Source organism: Falco peregrinus, chromosome 10 (genome assembly GCF_023634155.1).
Source record: "Falco peregrinus isolate bFalPer1 chromosome 10, bFalPer1.pri, whole genome shotgun sequence".
NCBI classification, from domain to species: domain Eukaryota; kingdom Metazoa; phylum Chordata; class Aves; order Falconiformes; family Falconidae; genus Falco; species Falco peregrinus.
In genome coordinates this window covers 18,866,558-18,882,510 of record NC_073730.1, presented here as the reverse complement: position 1 = coordinate 18,882,510, position 15,953 = coordinate 18,866,558, and the positions used below count along the sequence as shown (strand labels likewise).

The 15,953-nt window shown below is 38.2% G+C and overlaps 1 protein-coding gene across 1 annotated transcript in view; it reads right to left on the bottom strand.

Annotated features, from left to right (window-relative positions):
• The window catches only part of COL24A1 (collagen type XXIV alpha 1 chain), a 147,748-nt gene that overhangs the window by 47,416 nt on the left and 84,379 nt on the right, over window positions 1-15,953 (bottom strand). The window contains 4 exon segments of the mRNA XM_055815621.1: window positions 838-891; window positions 1,636-1,689; window positions 2,612-2,665; window positions 4,537-4,590. Coding sequence (XP_055671596.1) covers window positions 838-891; window positions 1,636-1,689; window positions 2,612-2,665; window positions 4,537-4,590 — 216 coding nt within the window.

Below are 15,953 nucleotides of genomic sequence, written 5' to 3'. Positions count from 1 at the left end.
TGCCAGGAGAAAAAGATCAGAGGAGGAATTAGAGGGGAATGCTTAGTCCAGAGAAATTAAAAAGTACAACCTGCAGCGGTTGAGTACCGATCTCAGAAACAACTATTTGCACTATATTACCTTTGAGCTAGCCTTGTAACTCACTGCATCCTACAGGCCACCAGTCAACCTGAAACTCTGGTGGACCGACAGGGCCCAAGGGATTTTCCTTTTTAGATGAAGCTCAAACATCAGCATTTTACAGTGAAAATGACTGCATATGTGTACTCCTCATCTGATGCCACTGGCATTCTGATTCAGCTTAACACTTCAGCATGTATTTCACTTTCACGCATGCTCTTCCCTAATAAAAATGCATGAAAAGGAAACTACAATCTAATTGGACGTTTGAAAATCTAGCATATACTTCCTTCTGATTTTCCTTCTTCCTCTCTCAGAACTACATTTGGGTGATTTTGATTGTCTTCCCAAAGACATACATGACATGCAGGTAAAGAAAACAGTCTTTAAAACACTGACAAGTCCAATGGTGGTTATAAATGCCAACATTTGCATATTTGCGTATACAAAAAATAAGGCCAGTGGTCATTTTGTTTCTGGTCCTGCTCTCAGCTGAGATCAACAGCAAAACCCCATTTAACTGTAATGTGAGAAGAAATGAAGATTCGTATAATTTCTAACATGGAAATACAAGTATCTCTCTGATTTCAGTACAAATGGCTTGAATCCAGAGAATAGAGTTCAAAGGAAACAACTGTACATGGGTTACACATCAGATTCATATTGGCAACACGCTACTCTCTGCTCTAAGTAACAGGAAACAGCAATATTACTTACTCTTCTTCCCTTAGGTCCCTGTGGCCCTGGTGGTCCTCTTGTCCCTGGAGGTCCCTACATGTCAAATGAACTTATTATTCATTGCCTTCTATACACAGATTTCTGAAAATTACAAGGCTTATGCATATTGAGCAACAGTCAATGCAACCAATACAAACCAATCACTTTCACTCATGGCTCAAATTCAGTTAATTGTGTTAGTACAATTTATCTAGAAAACTCTAAATAAGATACTCTATGCAACTCTATTTTGAATAAGAAATCATGATGACGTTGTTGGATAAATTACTTCTGTCCAACATCCCAAAATTGCTAAAGGATATTAGTATTTCAGCAACATTAAGTTATAAAACCCAAGTAGTTTCTGATAGAAGATTCAACTTTTGTCTGAAGACCCATAATAGCCAAATTGTAATACAATTACACACGGAAAATTAGAATATAATTTATTTTTGATTAAAAATGAAGCTAAACACATAATGAATCTATTTAAATTATATTAGGCATCAGTGAATTAAAAATAAAATTATTGTGCAATTACAAACCATCCTTAAAAAATTCTATTCCCCTACTTGTCTCAACTGAGTGATTTTTAAATGGATAAGTAAATTATATAAGTAGTTTTCCTGTCTCTCCTGGACCATCCTGGTAAAGGGCAGGTAAACAGGCTTTGTGCCTGGATGGCTAAGTTTTCATGACAGTCTTATAGACTGCAGTACAAATTAGAAACCATTTTTAGCTGCAGCAGAGCAAAAATGGTACACTTTATGTCCAACTAAAGCACCACTCTATACCTACAGGTAATCCTTCTGGCCCCACAGGTCCAGGGCCTCCTGAAGGTCCTGGGTAGCCCTAGAATTGAAATAAATATAGAAAAGACAGAACAGTTTTATCAAAATTGTTATCATAACAACAATAATATATCCAGGTACTGACCTCAAAAATGGGAATTAAGTTAATAAATTTTTTAATCTTGCAAAATTTATTCCCAAAATTTTGTTCAGAAAACAGATACTTGGATATATCAGAATAATAATTAAAACAGCTTCAGGCGTTTTCCCACACATGGGCACTAGCTGACAGGGAGGTACCGAGTTCTAAATGAATTTCAAAATTCTCACGTCAAGGCTGTGACAGTGCAAACAGCAAGTGGATACATCCTGGTGTGGGCAGAACTAGCCAAGAAAAAATGTGAAGAACAGTTCTTGTCTGAGGGCTCTGATGACTTAGTACTGGGAAAGGCTCTCACTGCTATGACGTGAGTACATTACAGCAGCAGCCTCTGGACTGTCCAATGCTGCATGAAACTTTGCATCCTGATTTAGGACAAGTGGTGTCAGGAAACCAGTTCTCCCAACAAGAGTGGCACCCAGGGGCTGTTTGGGTACTGCTGTGCAGTAGAATTAGAGGTGATACTAGTTACCTGCCTATTTATTAGAACAACCTGTGTTACCCCAGTCTACAAAGGAAATTGTTATTTTACTTTCCCTCCTTTATTTATGTCTCCTTTCAATTAATTGCACTTAATTCTTCAATGTAAGGCTGCTTAGAGCCATTTTTCAAAAATGCAGTTGCCCTGCTGCTTCACTTTGCAATGACACTTCCACAGAGGGGATAAAGCTGCTAAATGAAACTTCCTAGGAACAACGCACCATAAATACTATTCTTTTCCATAAGGCTTGCACAGTTAGAAGGGTGAGAATTTATTAATGTTTTGGAAAGTACAGTGCCTTTGTAAGTAACAATTATAGATTCTACATTACTTGCAACTTACCATGACACCTTTCTCGCCAGGAGGACCTACTGGTCCTGGACTGCCTCGCTCTCCCTGAAAAAAAATAATAAATTAAAAAGAAAATAACAGTGAGTGCTCTTTCCCTGACTTGTTCCATGGCTGCTGATTCAGGCCGATTTGGCCAACAAAGCTGACCTGCAGTAACAACACCACAACAATCCAAGAGGTCTTTTGTGAGAATTGCAGCCCATAGTCTACAAGAGATTTGGTTGCCAAATGGAATCACTTTTTGCAGTGCATAACAACATTGGTTCAGGAACTGCCCTTCAAAAACAGTGCAGAGACCATTTTTTCACTTTGCACTCCTCCCTCCTACAAGTCCACTCATATTTTGAAAAATGGTAAAACTGAACTTCTTTGTCTTCCCTTTTCCTAGAAGACCCAAGAGATTTGGTACTTCATCAGTCTCCACAAACTGCAGCTAGCAGATCCTTTTTCTCTTTGTTGGGTGCATCACATTTATAGTTATTTTCTTTAATCCATAAAATTTAAGCAAACAAGCAAAAAAGAAAATTTTGTTCCTTTCTCCCCCATTTCCTCAGTATGTGTTAGGAAAGCACAGATCTAGAAGCAAGGCCAGCCCTTCAGCAGCTGCAGAAGCAATTGGAGCAGAGGAAGTAGGAAGGGTCTCTTTTGTGTCTTAGATACTTTTTCACCTTCAATTGTATATAAGATCCAGCCCAAACATCAGGCTTGGCTGTAGATTACCCCCATACAAAGATTACACTTTTATTGCAGATAGTACACAACATAGTGATAACATCTGTTTTATGCTGCATACTGTAAAGGCACATTTTTTTTAAATAATTATGCCGGAAGTACATTTGTAATTTAAATCCACATAGCATGTTTGCTTTTTACTATTTAATCCATAAAAAGAGGACAATAAACTCTACAGAAACAGCGTAGCAATGACAAAAATCATTGCACCATGAAGAAGCTTGCTTCCATTTGCTGATAATAGATTAATTAATCTTTTACTGCCTTTTCCCTCCTAGCAGCAGTATCTCAAGGTAATCTTTGTTGGGCCAAGTGTAATTATAAAGAACAAGAATTCTTGAACACTGAATTCTAAGACGATACTTTGATTAAACCTGTATGAGACTTGTCTAAATTTTAACAAACAGTGCTTTCCACTGATGTATTTCCTTTAATGGATAATATAAATGATAATCAGATTTTCATGGAAGTTCTAATACACTATTTAGACCTTCTCAATAAAGTATCTAGATAGCAGCCACCAGTCTAGGTGAAATAATTTAGCCCGCAGGGAAGGAATACAAGTGGTGCTGGATCATTCTGACAAACAATTGTGTTTTTATTATAATTTAAGCTGACATGCAGTCCAGTAATAGTTTCCTGTTTTTCAGTTTTAAAATACTTCATCTAAATAAAACCATGCCAAATATGCTTAAGTTATTTGTACTGTTCTAGTCACATCAAGTCTGTCAAACTTTGCTTTCATAAACACAACTGTTACTGCACTGCAGACAAAACGTAACAGCGCTGTCTTTATTCAGTTAATGCATACAGCCAAATTTTACCTTTCTACTTTTGTCTTTGTTATGGAGCAGTGCAAAACCAGCAACTACTGTTTAAAACAAATATAATTTAGGCCAGTTTCTGTGACTCAGTAGCAGTGGATAGTAAACTAAGTGCCACAATATGAACAAGATATCAAATCTATCAGCTCTAAATTAATTGCCAAGTAAAATCAAGGATACCAGATGTATACCTCAACAGCATTTGGATTACCATTTATTATTATATCCCTGTGCTCTGAAAGAGCTACAGGAATATTAGCTTTGTCAGTGTTCAGTAAATGATCTCTCACCAATATTTTATTACCCCAATGGTTTTCAAAGCTAATTTTTGCTGCTGAATCATCAGATATGTTATTTTACCTTTTCACCAAGGCTTCCAGATGGCCCAGTTTCTCCAGGTAAGCCAGCTGATCCCTGTACAAAAGGCAAGCAGACTTTTATTGGTGCAACGTCTATACTAGTTCATGGTTGGCAGCTTCCCAGCAATTTGACAGCAGAGCATGACAAATTTCTTCATCCCAGAGAACCACTGGTCTATTTGTGTAACTGGTCCTGTGAGGAAGTGAGGACCGCACGAGCTAACTTGGCTTACAATCTGTGCAGGAGAATCACTGCATCTAGACACACCAACAGTAAATGGGCACTACTAGAAAAGAAATTACATTAATTTGTCATCCTGCTGTGCTATCACCTAAGATCTGCCACTGAGCTCAGTCTTGCAGTGCTAGAAGATTTACAAACATACAATTAAAGGTAATAATTGCTTTGCTAGTGCTTCAGTCTGACTGCAGATTTCAAGGGAAATAAATTCAGTGGAACAAAGTTAAATCCAGTCAAAACAGAAATTATATTGAATCAGGTATTTTCAGAATTTTCCCTTTAAGAGTTGGAGTCCAAATGCCTTTGAAGTCAGGGGATGAGAGCCTTTCAGTCTTTCAAAAATGAAATAAACCTTTCCTGAGGCTCTCCCACAGATTTCCACTGGATAGAACAAGTATCACCATATGGGATGGGAAACATGAGAGGGAGTAGTTTAAAAAGCTTATTCCCAGTGCTTGCAATACCCCCTTCACTATGAAACTAAAAGAAAAAAAAATTATAGTATAAGGTCCAAACTGAAAAAAGTATGACACTATGAGCTTTAACAAAAAGCAATAGGTGCCCAGAGCATATCGTGTGACTGCTCATGAAAGATGGCAGAAATGTGGAAGATCCTAGTAGTAACATAATACACAACTGTACTGTGTCTGTAATACTTTAAAAAGCAAAAATTATTTGCACTTTGAGAAGTGCAAATAAAATGTCAGTTCAGACATTGGCATTGCTACCTCTACATGTATAGGAAAATACTAGCTTAAATAGCACTACACTGGCACTGAATTAAGATTTTTTTTTTTAGAAAAAGCATTACTTCTAAGCTTAGAAGACTGCTCATATTCCTTTCAAGAGCCTAGTAGTGGTTCATTCCATCGAAATAATTTCATAGGAGAAAGACAACATTCCAGTCTGAGATCTCTGCCTTTGAAAAAAAAACCAAACTTTTTTTGTAGCTTTTACCCGTATAATTTCAATACCATTCAGCCTCAAGTATTTTAACATAATAGGTACAAAGTAACTAAGATTTCATGATTGCTTCTTATTTTCTTGCACTGCTAGCTATTCTGGAAATCTCATAGTTTAAATATAATGCAAGGAGCCATTGATACAGCTGCCTTTGAGGCTGAAAATACTGGCACAAACTACTCGCTGGAAGGGGCTAAAGAGATAAACAGGCATCTCTATGGCTGCTGGATTGATCTATTATGTGTGAGAACTTGTGTATTATATGTCAGATCTGAGATGTCTCTTGGCTTGGCAGCAGCCAAAGATTCATCCTGGTGATACTGACACTAAGGTGATACCCAGACGTCACTGGCAGGAATGAGGGACTTTTCGTGATGAACTCTGAGAACGAGAGCTACCACCACTACCAGTCATGGCCAACAGTGGGTCTCAGTACCAGGTACAAATCTGTGAGACAAAGAATTACCCTGTACTCTTGCTTATCAAGATAAGGGGTGTGGAGGCACAGTTTCAAAACCTGATGACTAATCACTTTCATGCTCTTATTCCAGAAAGGACAGAAGACATAGTCAGAGCCAAGATGTAACTCAGACCTATTCTCCTTCCACAGAGACACTCCTGATCTCCTGGCCAATGCCACACTGTCTACAGGACTGAAGACACTGATTAGAAAGACGGGTAGCTGTGCCTTGCACCAGCAGTGAACCATTCACTTGACCAGCCCCTGATCAAGCCCGCTTTTCAATTCAAAAGTATTGTCTTTCTGACTCAGTTGCTCTGGTCTGAGAGAGAAGGAATGAATAAGAAGCAGTAACTGTGAATGTGCTGTTGTATCAGCAAAAAGATGGAAAAGAAAGTGCGTAAGTGGAAGTGGAAAGTAAATATATATGGAAAGTAAAACAATAGTAAAGATGGCAAAAGGAATGGAAACCAGTGAAATGGTAAATGCAATAGGGACTTCCAGAGGAATGAAGGGGAAAGAATTCCATGACAAGTTAACTAAATGCTCTTCCATTGCTCCATTCAAAACACAGGGTAAGCATCAGAGACTGAGATAAAGCTAGGGCAGGTATATGCAGAGGCAAAAGAGGAAAAAGCTTACTTAGGAACATAATTTTGGTCCTTAAATCATTTAGTAGGACACAGTGAAGAAAAAGTGCAATCAGAGCACAAAACATCTTGTTCCATCAATATATTAGCCATAAAGTCATGTTTTCCCTGTGGATTTTCTAAAAGATCTTGTGGCTTCTTAAATCCCAGATGTGGATTGGATTGTTACAAAGACCAGCTACCAGGACTGCAGCGAACCTTCGACTCTGTCTCCTTATGTAAGAGGATGAACACAGTCAAGGCAGGTTTGTTGAGTCAGTGTCTTCCAGCATCCCTTCAATCCTTTGGGGAGCAGTGGTGGATTCCAGAATTGAAATTGAATGTATTAGGCAACAGAAAATTAAAGCAAAAAACCCCTGACATGTTCAGAAAATATTACCACCTTATTAAAAAAAGTCATGAACTTTCATTTACAAGGATTTGTGTAAAACTCTCTAGTGACAATAACAGCATTTTAGAAACCTTCTTGACAGAAGCATTTTTGTGGAAAATGAATCAGAGGCCAGATCTCACAACTAACACATGCCTGAGAAAGATGAAAATATCCTGCCAGGGCATATGCTCTGTTTTAGAAACAGGACTGTAGTTGAACAATTGAAAACACATTGTACACTTAATGCAAACCCAAGTATGGACTAATCCATTAAAAAGCTTAGTAGTGAGAAATGAATATTCAACTGGTTCCAAACATCCTGTGGAAGCAGTTACCTGTCAGGTTGTACAGTAATGTGTTCTTCTGTGATAACCGAAAATTTTCCAATCCAAGGGCATTTAATTTACAGTTCAGCATTTTCAAACATTTTTATTCAGTGTTCTTTTAATGAGATGACATAAGTAAATTTAAAATATCTTGCCACATTAACATTTTTCTATGAACATTTTTGGTATTTCCAATTAATTTTCATTAAAATTTGTCCTGAATCTGTGCTGAATTGCTTCAGCCCAGATCCAGCATTCAGCAATATCATAATCTCTGCCTGCTCATTAAGATTCCCATTTAAACATTTAAGAGCTCATCAGCTTCACACTTCATGAAGGACTTTATACATTACAGCACAGTACTCAAAATGAGTACAGCCAAAATGAGCCAGCATTTAAGTTTGATTTTAACAGATCTAAAACTACTTGAGGATCCTTAAAGATTCAAGCCAACTATCTACATAAAAAAACAGCCAAGGGTGATGGACAGAAGGAGGAAAAGTGGATGCTCAGACAATCAGCTTCTATTTCATACCCAGCTCAGATAGAAAAATACTTCTACAATTCATAATATTATAAAAATGAAGTTCTAAGGAATAAATATTAACCTAAGATCTGTTTTGCTAGCCAGACATAATGGTACAATAAATATTTTTTAAATCAATCCATCTGGAGTCTGGTATCATATCACTAATACTGGATCTGAAGATGCATGCCTCTAACAGATGTGACCCAGAACAGGCCTGGACAAAAATGAAGACAAAAGCATGATACAGGTTTACACTGACTGCAATTTGGGCTTCAGAGCATCTGCAGCAATACAAAAGGTAGTTAACCTGTGAGAAAAGAGGTGTCATAGACAATTGATACCTGCTCTGGAATAAAAAACTCCTCTAGTCACAGAATTCTGGCTGAATTTGTATCAGACCAGTGCTTTCACATGACTCTATTTATGATCAGATTAAAAATAGTATGTTGCTGAACCGCAGACAGGCTTTTGAAACCAAGGACTTCCAATAGAGCCTCTGTGTAGAACATTTATTTACTACTCTACCTGTATCAGGTATGAACTAAATGGAGCAACTGTTAATATCCTGCACTTAGAGGTAAGAGTAACACGAAGTTTTAAAGAAAGCCCCGTCTCGAAGACCCCCGTGAAAACTGAATAAAACTAACCAACAAAGAAACTGGGAAAAACAGTTCTAAAAGCATCACCGAATTTGACTCTAGTTTCAACAAGGTCTTCTTCTAGGCCAACAGTCTGGTTTTTTAATACTATGCAATACGTGGATGCAAACTGACTGCATCATGGGAAAACAAAGTTTTAGCTTTTATCACCTCCCTCTTTCAAAATCTTTTTAAAATTATTGAGGTGTTTAAAAAGGATTTTCATCTTCAGGGAACAAAATCAATTTTGGAAGACATATTTCCTCATAAAAAGGAGAAACTCTAGTAATTTGGGTTATGTGAATGGCCAAATAAAGAATATAAACTGATGCCAGTTTACTTACAATTTACTACCAGTTGAATTACTGAATTATTTACTTCTGTGTCCCTTAATGACTAGTATTACATTTGCCCTCTAATGGCACTTTAGTTTGAATTACCAAAATGCAAGAGTAGATTAGAAACGGCCCCAGGTTAGACCTTGGTACCTGAGGAGCTCTCGGCTGTCAGCTGTGCAATCTGCTGCACATACACCACACAGTGATACTGGCTTTGGGTTGTGTGGTCCTTTTTTATTATTCAAGGTGGTGGTTCCACCTTTAAAAATTAGAAACTATTTCTTACCTCATAAACACAGTACTAAAAGAGTGACCGTAAGATCTGTAGCTGCTCTATCCAGGATTATGTCAGGAAGTATCATATTTGAAAGGCAGATGCTATTTTCTTCTTTTTGGTAATGAGATCTGGCCATCTGTTTCATTGGCATTTTCTGTCTGTTGAGAAAGTTACTTGATAATCAACCAGAGGCGATAATCTGAGTGAAAATCTATGCTTTCTTACTGCCAGTGGAGAAGGTGAATGAAATCAGAGACGCACCATATTTGTACCTTGCAGCTGACGTTTCACTCAATTTTTAGAGGACTCAAAACTTCAACTACCTGAATATTTGAAAGGCAAAATATACTGGCACCATTGTTTAATCTACAGCAGTTTTAGAAAAGAAATAAACAGGTTAAATTTTGCTTACAGTAACACCAGTGTAAAGTAGAGTAATTCTGTTTGATAGCATTATGCAGAGAAACACTTGCATTTAAAGGAAGCTAGCTCATGCAATGGCAGCAGGCTGTGCCCACTGACAAAACCTTGGAAGCTAAACTGCAGATGCCAAGTGCAGTTACTATTCCTCTGTATTTTCTTCCCAAACCACTAGAATACATTAAGTTAAATTCATCAGTGCAATTCAGACAGAGAGTAAAAGTGCCAAACACAGAAAAGACTGGATGTATGCCAATACCTACGCTATTACTGAATAAGTTTAGTGCATGCAGAAACAACTTATACTTCATTATTGCTAAAATACCCTTAAACATTTTTCTCATATTTTAGTGCTGCAAAATCACTTGGGCATGCAAATAAGTATGGATATAAAGCTAAAGATTGGGTGGTGGGAAAACAACAACACAGCTGCAAAATAACTACCGTACAGGTAGCATCTGACTCCCTCGAAAGGCTAAATTCCTCTCTTGGTCAGGGAAAGAGTGGAGGACTGGTAACGCTTTTCTGACATTCTACTAGATCTGCAAGGGTTCTATTTGTATGTGAACCTTTTAAAAGACCATGAGAAAAATGCAGCCTGAGGTCAGTGCTATACGGGCATTCAGGACACAGCTCACTCGCTGGGAAGGACACTGCATTTTACACAGTCTACTTGCCACAAGTGTGAAGTGAATTGAGTGACACAGACTGTCCAAATCTGAAGTATTTTCACTTTTCAAGTGACAATCAGAATAATGACATTTATAGAAGTTCTTGGGTTTGACTGTCAAGTTTACAATGGTAGCTTTTTGTAATCTGTACAAAGGAAAAAAATAAATTCTTCTGAAGGTAGGTATTACTCCAGAGTATCTTGGCTAAACTGGATTGTGCTAGAAGTTATTTATATTTATGCATCTAACTACTAGCTTTTTTTCTTGGGTAACAAACCTCACATGGAACAGATTATCCTTCTCTTTGACTGTTCTCAGTGGTATAGGGAGTGTTGATTTACTTAAGGTGGTAGTCCTAACTTGCAAAACCCTAAAGGGTGTGGGACTGCAGGTATTCTGTGGGGTAGCATGGCAGCTGAAATCAGCTGAGGAAGAGCACTACTAGCAAAAAGTCCTTCAAGAATAATGAGCAACAGCTTGAAAAAGCTAACCTCCAGATATTGTAACCTGTTTCCCCACTGTTCTTGAGAGAACGACCTAGCAGCAATGACTAGGTACATATCATATACAAAAGTATATGAGTTCATCTAGGGTAAAACCAAGAAGCACAACATAGATACAGAAGTATCATTATTACCATTCACTGTAAGATCTTCACAGAACTTGGATTAATTTGCATCAAATAGATTTCTGAAAGCAGCTGAACTAGTTCCTCCTTCTGAAGCCCTTGGCAATGCCCCATGCATTCACCAGTCTTTGGGGGGGGGGGAAAAAAAAAAGTTTTCCTCAGTTGACTTTTCTTTTGGCCTATGGCTTACAGTTCTCATTTGCATATCTCCAAAGCCCAGACTTTTCATGATAGTTCAAAGAACTCCTTCTATTGAGCTTCCTGAAAACATCAGTTGAAACCCATTTAATCTTTTCTTCAAGCAAAAGGAACTGCAGTTTCCATTCCCCATGAATTAAGCATCCCTGGTGCGCAATTCAGCTAATTTTTACCTCTGCAGGAGATGTGGTAATTACTTTATGGGAATTATTCTCAAAAGCAACTCAAATCCTAGCACATGGCCTGACTGCACCGTTTTCTTGCCTTTCCACAGATTCTCACAGGCGGACCATTTTCAGCCTGCTGTGGAGCTGCCGTTGACAGCCTGAATATAACTTTTTTTTTCCTTTGCCGGACCACAACTGTCTCCTCTTTTTTGCTTTTGTTGACAGAGGAAAGTGGGCAGGCAGGGGGGTGGGGGTCAAGCTCTTCTCATTTCAGCTTAGTTTCTCTTCTGTTGTTTCAAAAGCTATTTGCAACTGGGCAGATATGCTGACACGTAACTTTTCCAGGTCTTTGAAGATTATTTTTCCAGGATTTGTGTTCATGAACTCTGCTTATTTCAGTTTGTCCTTTTGACACCACTTGTACATGCTGCAGCTGACAGTTCTACCCTTGTAGTCTGTCTCAATATTGTACAAATGTAGTGATTTCTAATTCAGAAGTGTATGGGCCAAGGGCTGAATTTCTGTAATGCACCTGGCAAGGCCAAAATTAACAAAAGTTAATTGGAATTAACTTGCACCTAGTTATTCAGTATGGCCCATTCTGCAATGCCAAACAGTAACACAATCTTGACAAGTGACTGTTTTAAGTTCAGATGAGTTCAATTTTGTGCCATAAAAGCTGACCAATTTATTGTTTTCTTAAATCTTCCCTGACGCTTTAACATAAGTCATTTGTATGAGATGCTTGACTCTGGTTTCAGGTATTTGCCATCCATCACTGGATAGCATCTAATCTAAGCATACAAGATGCAGTTGCACATGTCAGCAAAGAGGGATTTTTCCTCCCCCAAATGTAAGGGCAATTTTCTCAGTACCCAAAGTGATGGTTTCTTTTGAAATTCATGCCAAAGGATTTTTCTCCTCAGCAGCGTAAATTTGCTCTGCCTGCTGTCCCTTACTTCTCACTATCTTAACCAATCCCTCTCCCATTGGACCTGATGGTCCTGCCGTTAACCGAGTATCTTGCAGTAAAGGATGGCTGCTGGGTTCTACTGCAGCTTTGGGCTCTGCTTACCCAAGCAGCACCACCAGCAGCTGCCCATCTCCCCCTTTAAACAGGGCATGTGCTGTAGCCAAAGAAACAGTTTTTGTTGTAGGACTCTGTTAAGGATCGTGTCTGAAGTTTGATCTTAGGCACATTACTGATCTAATATTAAAATATGTCATTTTAAGTTTAAGAGCACAGTGAACATTTTATAAATTTATTCTACTCAGTTTCCACGCTGGGCAAGCGTCCATAAATGCTTCATTCAAAAGGTGATCTGAGGAGTCAGCAGCTCCATGTGATCTAAGAAATGTTGGACAATATGACTTTTAGCCTATTGACAAAGCTGTATTTCAGCACTTATCACATCTTACTAGACTGAATAACCAGCATTATGGTCCAGTCTCCTGCTGTTGAAACTTCACTGCTTGTACACAGTTGCCATCTGTATTTTTCTAAGCAGATATTAAGCTGTACTTGATGTGGAAAAGCTGCTACAGAAAAGCGATAACTATTCTAGTTATCGTAACAGACAGCAATGACAGATGTATTAGTCAAAGACAGAAGACGAATGATACCAGGAAAAGTAAGAAAATGGAAAGAAACAGAACAAAAATATTGGTGCCACCCTTAGGTATCAATAGCAAACACACACATGTTCTTCATATCATAATTTGCTATGAATTCAACATTTACAGCATTTATTATGGGAAAACTGCTTCTTATTCAGGAAATGCACTGGTTTTCTTTTGGAGAACTAGAATACTGTGACGGATTGCTCATTACTGAAACCCAAGTATTATATATTTCAACCACAGGCTTAAAAGTGTGCATCATATTCTGTAATTTGAAAAACTCAGTCAATAGAGATCATGAATAAACAACAAACAATAGATAAGCAAAAAGGGAAGGAGGGGTGGCACAGAAGAAAATGTACACACAGAGTTTTATTAGACATTGGACTTCCTATCAACTTTTTAGTAATGTCTTCTTCCCTTTGCCTTTACCATGAAATAGACTGTAGAGTAACAGCACATTGTTTAGTGCTATTTGTACAAACCTTCTTTGTACTTGGTGTCACCAAGCATCTGGTAACACAGACTTCACAAGGCATCAGTAAGGACACATGCCTTACTCCATACCTTGTTTTGGGCTCCATCTCAAAATCTGTCACAGCAGCTAGCTGTATTTGTACTTTGCTCTTGTACTTTGCCTTTTGTTTTTCAAACTTTGCATGTGTGTGTGTGTCGTATTCTTCAGTCCAGAGATGTCCTGGAGTCATCATGTATGCCACCAGAGCAAATATTGAATAGCTGGGAGTGGATTTACCTGTGAATTAAGACATTTGTACTCTCTGCGCACACCAAGGAAAAGAAAAATTACTTGTTACAAACAGAAGCTGGTGAGAAGCTGGAAGTAAAAACTGCGTCCAGTGTATACAGAGGTGAATTGCATCAGGACTCACATCTGGAAAACCATTTTCTGCATATGAGAAAAACCATCCTCTTCCTCTAGTACTTTTCAATTTACTTAGGAAGAGCTTAACTGTTACAGATTGCAGTGGTGAATAAAGGGAAGGGGTTTTGAAAGGTCTTCCTGTCAGTTCTGCTGAGTGTGTTTGAAAGGCTGTCTTCTGCTCTTGGTGTTTTACCATTGACCTTAACCACAAGATAATATATACTATCCCCCTAAAGACCATGTAGTGGATGTCAGTTCTCTGCCGCCAGATAATACAAAGGCAATATAATGGGATCAGGGGCCTAGGAAGCTCTTTTGATTAAAATGCACATACATAAAGCAGAAGACATTCTACAGTCCACAAGTAAAAATCAAGAGTATTTACCAATAGCTTATAAATCACTTCATTTCTCAGGTATCTCACGTTATCCTGTATCATATGCAAATTCTACAAACAGCAAGTGTGGGAGGTAATAATTACTGATGGTCCATAATGACCTTTCTTTATAACACTGTAACAGGGCTGCAATGCCCTCTCTTTTGGCACAAAGAGTATTTTTATTTTATTCTTGCAGCTTGTCTCTGACTACAGTTAGGTAGTTAGTATGATTATTTTATTAACCATCACTGCAACATATAATTATTGATTATATATTTGTGCTAGCGAATATTACATTTGTATTAGAATGGAGCTCATTTAGTGGTGCATGATACAAAATACCTGAGTCGTGGAAAATGAGTGCATTGAATTCAAGTTCACTGAGGAGCAAAACAAAGCCCATGACAAATCCAGAAACTTAAGGTTAAGTAACTAGCTTCTGTGACTGGTTTGTGTACTGTTATTAATGTAGTAACTGAAAATTGAGTTTAGCTTTGTTTTCTGTTGAGGATTTTGGTGCATGTGGCACTGTACAACAAAGTAAGTGCTATCAATTTTCCCTAATATGTTAGAGGCTGAGAACCAGAATTCACATGCAATAAAAGTTTCGTTTTGCTCAGTGTTTGGAAAAAACCAAAAGTGCAAGTGTAATGCTGGCTGAGAAATGCTGATTGTATGGACAAGAGCTTATATTACTGCATCGCCGCACAGAGCCATTTTTGGATCTCTCCATAAAAGCAACACAGTGTTATGACATCTCACCAGTTTTTCTCTACTGTGACATTGTCATTCTCCAGTGCTCATCCACATTTGCCCTAATCATGCACCAATATAAAAACCTCCAGATTTTCCAAACAGTACCATAAGGGAACTATTGCTTTAAAGTTATGATAAGAACATGACAAAATGAAGGTTTTGCTATGTATAAAATGCTGAACAAAGCTATTGATCAAGCTGTTTCTAAAGTATACTTGTTACGTTTAGAGATATGCTGGCTGACTTTTAAGTGGACCTTATGGCGTTATATAGCATTATTGGTTCCTCTCTAAGCAGATACCTGTAACTGACTGAGCGTCCAGCTTCTCAGTTCCCTTCCCTGGAGCACAGAGCCTTAAGAGTACACAGAGGAGCTGGACCTCATTTATAAGCAGTTCAGATAATTTCAGCAGTAACCATCCATTTGATGAGCTGTCTGGGGTACGTCTGCTTGGTATTTTGCAGGCAATGGGGTGCTCACTCCGACTGCCATCTAAGTTGACCAGAGTTTATGTGAGCAGTACAGCACTGAGCCTAAACCAGGGGCATACATAATTCAAGAAGTAAACCCAATATAGTCATGTTCTACGCAACATCTGGGTAGCTCAAGCATGGGTTAACAAGCTCACATCTGCTCATAATTCCCAGGCAAAAGTTAAAAATACAAAAGGGCAGTGGATGAAATCAACCAGAGAGAATTGCAAGGCAGTATGTTTAAGTGACAATTATCAACTAAAAAAACACCTACAATGGAAGAACTGGGAAAGATAACGACTTTAAAAAAGAAGGATTGTAGACTGTGGATCATGAACTGAGTAATAAACAACACTATCACAAAAATGGGCATGCGTATGCAAGAATGTGGCTTGAAAAAAGCATTTTTTCCTTTCTCTCAGCCGTC